Source organism: Rhinopithecus bieti, unplaced genomic scaffold (genome assembly GCF_001698545.2).
Source record: "Rhinopithecus bieti isolate Rb0 unplaced genomic scaffold, ASM169854v2 scaffold_22165, whole genome shotgun sequence".
Lineage (NCBI taxonomy): Eukaryota > Metazoa > Chordata > Mammalia > Primates > Cercopithecidae > Rhinopithecus > Rhinopithecus bieti.
In genome coordinates this window covers 1,899,608-1,906,476 of record NW_016810977.1, presented here as the reverse complement: position 1 = coordinate 1,906,476, position 6,869 = coordinate 1,899,608, and the positions used below count along the sequence as shown (strand labels likewise).

The 6,869-nt window shown below is 45.9% G+C and overlaps 1 protein-coding gene across 3 annotated transcripts in view; it reads right to left on the bottom strand.

Annotated features, from left to right (window-relative positions):
* Nucleotides 1-6,869, bottom strand: part of TRIO (trio Rho guanine nucleotide exchange factor) — a 379,704-nt gene that overhangs the window by 52,370 nt on the left and 320,465 nt on the right. For all 3 annotated transcript variants that reach the window (XM_017893310.1, XM_017893311.1, XM_017893312.1), the window contains exon 35: nt 1,229-1,521. In XM_017893310.1, coding sequence (XP_017748799.1) covers nt 1,229-1,521 — 293 coding nt within the window. The remainder of the gene's footprint in view (nt 1-1,228; nt 1,522-6,869) is intronic.

The window sequence follows — 6,869 nt, the reverse complement described above, 5'->3', positions numbered from 1 at the left end:
AAAAAAAAAAAAAAAAAAAAAAAAAAAAATTTGAGCTACAGCCCTCATGTTGTTTAGCTCCTTTGGTCTAGCTGATTTTACTTTGGGTATCTTGCTATATAGAAAAATTCACTGAAATAATAAGGGCATAAAAAAATATAATCCAAGATGCATTTTAAGCACTGGATTTAAGTATCCTTTTCCTCTATTCTCACTTTTAGAAACAAATTTCAGTTTTAGTTTTCCTAAGAGGACAGAGGTTTATTAAGCAGATACATAGTACATCCCAACCCGCACACTGCAACAAAATCTCATGGCAAAAATATGCCCAGGAAAAAAAAAAAAAAACCAGCAGAAAACAGCTACCTGCCAAATAAATCAAATAACACAAATCTCATCCCCATTCTCCGCCTTTTCTTTTTTGAACCTGTGTGGGACTTGAGTCGGGGTCAATCCAAGTTAAACACTCTGAGGGCCCCTCACTGACACCGCCAGTGCTGAAGGCCATCTCCAGCATCATGAAGGAACTCTTGTTTCCAGCATCATGAAGGAATTCTGTTTCTTGCAATATAATTTAAAGCTCTCCCCCCCACCCACCCTTGTCAATAGGACATAAAAAAATCCCTGGCTGACCCATATGCACTTATCTTTGGTGACATGGGAATAACCCAATGTTTATTACTGGGCCAACAAAGTAAATTAACTGGTTATTTTCTACTCAAGACAAGCTGTAAGTCTAATAAATATTGGAGAAAAACAATTAGAAAATGCAAAAACTCCACAAGCCCTTCCAAGTTTCCAATCTGAGTTTTCTCTGCAAAGTGCTGCCACCGTGGTCAGCTCAGATACTGCCCAAATCCTCTGCAGACTACACAGAGCCTCTGGCTTTGCCTCATGGTGGAGTGGGGAGGAGAGGGTCCAGAAGCCACAGTCTGGGCTCCCTCCAGGCCCAGGCCTGGGGGCGGACTGGGCCTGGGGCACATGGTGGTCTGTTTTTTTTTTTTTTTTTTTTTTTTATCAGAAGCCACATGTGATCCTGATCGTGCTTATTGGGGAACAGCCAGTTCAATTGTCTTTCAAGGTGTCCCCACTAAATCTCAGCTGGTTAAGCAGAGACTTGAATGGTAATTTCTGAGTTAGTGCGGAAAACAAGACCAAACCAGTTTATTCATAAGATAAGCAACTATTCCTGCAGCAAAAGCCCAGTGGGCCCCGCCACGTGGGCCCTATCCAGCGGCCAGAGCCTCACCTCCTCGACCGTCTCGTCCTGCGGGGTGGCCGCACTGTCGTCGGAGTCCTTCTGCGAGCCGGCATCGGCGCTCTTGCGGACCTCGCGGCTCTTCTTGTGCTTGTGCGCCAGCTTCTTCACGTGCCCGTCGGCCTTGCCGCTGCTGAGCCGCCGCACGGGGCTGGTGAGCCACTTGCGCAGGGTGTTGCCCGGCCGCTTGGGGCCCGGCGAGCTCTGGGCCCCGATCATGTGGGGCTGGAGGGAAGCCACAGATGCGGGTGGACTGGCATCATTACTGGAGACGGAGAGCGAGTCTGCCAGGGAGAAGGAGAGGGCGTGTCACTTACCCTCAGGTGGGGAGACCATGCCATTAGCCCGCAGGCTGCAGGGAAGCCAGTGGGCTGGGACACCTCACCTGCAGGCTTTGCCTACCGGGTGTGAGATGAGAGGGGTTGATGCTTTACACCCACTCTCTTCTCAACTGTGTAGCAAACGTGAGTTCTGCTAGAGATGATCATTCTCAAGATGCACTGTCCCCTCCAAAATCATCCATGTCACCAATCCTGAAGACCAGCATCGTTACCAGCCAGATTTACATTGTCATTCATCCCATAAAATACTGTGGACACTGGTACTGTGGACACTGGAGGACAGAATTTTAAAATCATTTCACCCATTTTCTTGACAAAAGTCAAGAAAGAAGAATGAATTGAAAGGAAATTTTGAGAAGTTTTAGCTATGCCAACTGAAATGCTTACTGTAAGCTAATCGTGTCGAAGAAGTGCATTAGTTTGATTCACTACCAGTGAACAAAAGCAGAATTCTGTAATTATTATGGATAAAATGACAGTGATTTGTCTTGGTGAGACTCTGACCAGCAGCAGCCTCTTTCCTGTTCACGGCCAGGCCACGGCGGTACCTGGGGACTTTGCTCCCAGCCTTGACAAACTTACCTCATATGCCGAAGCAACAATGAACAAAACAACAATGAACAAAAACGCCACCACATTTTAAAAAGAAATGGGAGGGGCCAGGCGCGGTGGCTCACACCTGTAATCCCAGCACTTTGGGAGGCCTAGGCGGGCGGATCATGAGGTCAGGAGATCGAGACCATCTACGGTGAAATCCTGTCTCTACTAAAAATACAAAAAATTAGCCGGGCGTGGTGGTGTGCACCTGTAGTCCCAGCTGCTGGGGAGGCTGAGGCAGGAGAATGGCGTGAACGCAGGAGGTGGAGCTTGCAGTGAGCTGAGATCACACCACTGCACTCCAGCCTGGGTGACAGAGTGAGACTGTCTCAAAAAAAAAAGAAAGAAAGAAATGTGTGAGGAGGAGAAGCCTTCCTCAAATAACCAAAATGCTCTATAGAAAATATATCCAAGTCAGCTTCTCATGGGATCTCAAAAATTAAATATAGTCAATCTGGAGTGGATGACATTTCAAGAGAAAAAAGTAAAACAACAACAACAACAAATTTTTTGTTTTCTTTTGTTTTTCAAACGGAGTCTCGCTCTGTCACCCAGGCTGGAGTGCTGTGGCACAATTTCAGTTTACTGCACTCTCCGCCTCCCGGGTTCAAGAGATTCTCCTGTCTCAGTCTCCCAACTAGCTGGAACTACAGACGCCTGCCACCATACTCAGCTAATTTTTGTATTAAAAAATCTGAAATTTGGGTGACAGGAGACACTCAGCCAATCCATGGACTTGCGTGACGTCTACTGTACAACTCGCAAACCAGTGAGCGTGCAGGCTGCCAGGCCCATTCCTGAGCTCTTGGCTCAGGGGCTCCACCACGGTGGCATGGAATGAAGTGCCCCACTTTAGAAAGCAGAACGGTGACGATGGCGATCATTCCTGTGCTTGCTATCTTCTCAAGTCTTCTGAAGTCTCATGGATATATTGAAACTAATCTTGAAAGCTACTCCTTTGTGCAAATACCTGTAGGGGCTGCACTGCCTCTCTGGCTCTGGACGCCCTTCCCTGCTGCAGGTGAACCCTGTGATTACAGGAGCAGAGTCGCCAGCGGTTTCCCACCAAGTGCTCCTGACGCTGGGACTAGATAGCACATGCCTGTCTCACTGCTGTCCCGTTCCTTCCTTCACCCAAGACACAGATTAGTGAAGGGTATAATCTTCCAGAAACAGATGATGTGTTTTAGGCAGGATCACTCATTCTTCAAAATCTAGATTTTTCTCAGAGGCAAACTCTGGTTCAGAACCCACTCATATCTGTTAAAGAATGATAACCCTTTCCCCTCTGTATGGGTGTCTGTATTATGTTTGTGTACATATACGTATATATATTTTCTCATATATTTACTCTATTTTTAAACAAGAGTTACTAAAATATTTCCATATCAGTCTCACTTTCCTTTGGTGCGGTCTGGAAGAGGTAGAAAAGAATGAAATCCATTCCCAAGGACTTTCTCAGGTGCTGACTTCAGATAAAATGCAAATGAGGTAGACACAGTCCCTAGCCTCAGGAAGGACAAAGAGAAAGGGAGGGTTTGGATAATCTATATGTCACATGACAATTTATTCAATGAATATTTTTTAAAGCACCAACTGCTAGCAGAACCCTGCACTGCCCACAGCAGGTGGCAGACTTCAAAGTCACTTACTGTGCTGTGACTTGGAGCCAAGCCCCGGATTTCCCACTGCACAGAGAGATAAGGGACACCTAGTTTCTTCACCCATGTGACTCACTACACAATGGTTTTTGGATCACAAAATTATCCTGTACTATAGGTGAGGTACAAACCTTGTTAGGGTTGAGAAGAAGGGGCAACAGGAGGAGGAAGCATGGAAGGATCCCTGAAGGGATGGCACTGAAGCTGGCCTTTGAGGGAGGTTGGCACAGGTAACCCAGGAACTGGGTCAGGAGAATGAATATAAGCTCCAGAAAGGCAGGGGCCTCATCTGTCTGGGACCTGAGGTACTTCCAGGGCTCTGCACAGTGCCTGGCACACAGTAGGCACACAAGTATTACATGGAAACATCAGAAATCAACAGCCTAAAGAAACAGCAAGCTGATCCACAGCTCATATTTTAAGGACAGTCTTTTCTTTGACATAGATTGACAACTGCACAAGACAAGGAACTATGATTGCGGCCCGTGGGGAGGTCGGGAGACACCCCGGATGCCTGAGATGTGGCAAAGTGTCACCAAGGAGCTCCGCTGTGCCTTGGATAAACTGATGGAGGCCAAGAAAAGAAAAGGAAAAAAAAAAAAAGACCCAGGCCCACTTATTTTAGTAAAATGAAATCAAGTGCAAGTCTTAACATTCATAAACAGAACACTTATACATCACAACTAGTAGGACCTCAGTCAATAAATCAACCTCAGACATTTTTGGGTCTGTAAGTTAGAATTTGGTGGGAGTTGGCCTATATAGGAGTGGTATGAAGCCTAAGTGATACCTACGAAGTATTCTGACCTGGTCCCTCTGTCCACCCAGACTTGCAGGGCTACACAGAAGCAGGTGTGCTCTCGGAAAAGAGCGTGCAGGGCAGGCAGGGACGCAGGGCAGCCCTGAAGCACACAGACCTCCCTACTGTTCAGCAGATCCAGCGGCCCCTGCACGCATGAGAGAAGGAACCACAGTCAATTAATAATGCTTTGTGGCACCCAGCTGGCGTTACAAGGATGATTCCCAGGGCACTTAGCCTTGCGTGGGAAAGGAGCTAGTTGTAAAAATGGTTCAAAAAGAAAAGGAAATTAAATACGTCATTCCCCAGCTTCTCTCTCTCTGTGGGCTCAGCTGCAAGGGATTTGATTCTATGCACTTTGGGAAGCTGGTTCGAAAGAGATTTCCTGCTTACCTGGCAGGTTAAGCATTAAAAATGTGGCTATGGCCTAAATGGTCCCTCCTAGAACCAGGTGGGGGTCAGGGCTGCCCAAGGTGGGAGCTCACTGGTGCCACAGATGAAATGCAAAGGACTGTGTGACACTGCCATTGACGAGAAGAAGCAGTTCTTCTCCCGAGTTCCTACTTACCAAATGACGGAAGTGACATTCTTTCATTTTGCTAGAATATTTATGACTTAGAAAAATGCTAGAAGCGGTCATAAACTATAATAAAAATTTTGTGAAATTTAAAAAAAAGCTTGAGAAAATTTTGTTTCAGAAGTGTGCAAATGTAGAGGGACAATTATGACCTCTTCTCTTTTCTTTGTTTTAACAAGAATGCTCAATTCTTCAAGCTATTTGACTCTTGTGGGGGTGGGGGGCACTCTTTTTTTTCCTTTTCACCATAGAAACGCCTTTGGCCTAAATCAATGGAATGTAACAGTGCACATCTATGCTCTTTGCTGGGTTGTGATACAATGTTCACATTAGGAGTTAAAAAAGCTTTAAAAGTCTTTAAACTTAATACCATCATTAACAGAATGAAATAAAGTATCTATTATTTTTAGCTATCTAAAGAATATAGACTTTGCCCAGTAAATCAGCTATTCTGTTGCAAATTTTGAATTAAATCCCATGTCCTAATGGTATCTTGAGTAGAATTAAGGTCTCCAAAGTTACTGGGCACAGTATAAGGACATACCACACCATAAACACAGAGCTCTAGAATTCTGAAGTCTCCGTGGGAAGATCTTAAATTACTTTTGTGCACACAGTCGCCTTTCCCCAGAAGAGGTCCTGATGGCTGCGAACACAGGAGCATGAGGCCCTCTGCCCAGATGCCCACACTGTGCAGGCATGCTCCTATCCTTTTGGCACTGTGTCCTTACTTTCTAGCTCAGGATTTGATTGTGGATGGCTCAAACTCATAACAAGAGCAGCCCTCAGGAGGAGAGCCCTGTGGTCAGAGCCCCGTGTAATCGGTTCATGATCACATTTTCCTAGCTGGGCAACTGTGAAGGCAGGAAGCCAACCATGATCTTAGATTCCAGGGCACCATGTCTGCTTGTTTCCAACTACATACCCAGGTGCCAGCAGGCAGCCTGGCATACACCTGGAGCTTAATGAGTATACACTGAATAAATGACTATCAGTGAGCCAACAAACCAGCTGCAAGCTATTATTTCTCAGCCTATGCATACTGACTGATAAGTCAACCACTATGAATGGTGATGTCCTGAGTTACTGGTATATCCTGATCAGTTTTGAAGTGAACATAAGTAACAACTAATTTTTGTCAAGTTCATGAGTTTGTGAATTATTTATTCAAAGATGGTAATTCAAAGTAAATAAGGCAACCCTTCCAGCAACTCATCTCTCACGTGTGCTACTGCTTTGCTTTTTCAGAAGGCAGAGTCCAGACTAAGTGCATGTGAACACTGCCTGTCATGTAAAGCAGTGTGGGGGCGGGGGCTTTACAGAACTGACCTAGGACAGAACTGACCTGAGAAATACCATGAAAGATCAATCTGGGCTGGGCGTGGTGGCTCATGCCTGTAATCCCAGCACTTTGGGAGGCCGATGCAGGTGGATCACTTGAGGTCAGGAGTTCGAGACCAGCCTGGCCAACATGATGAAACCCCGTTTCTACTAAAATTACAAAAATTAGTTGGGATGGTGGCACACGCCTGTAGTCCCAGCTACTCAGGAAGCTGAGGCAGGAGAATCACTTGAACCCAGGAGGCAGAGGTTGCAGTGAGCCAGGATTGTACCACACACTCCAGTCTGGGTGACAGAGTGAGACCCTGTCTCAAAA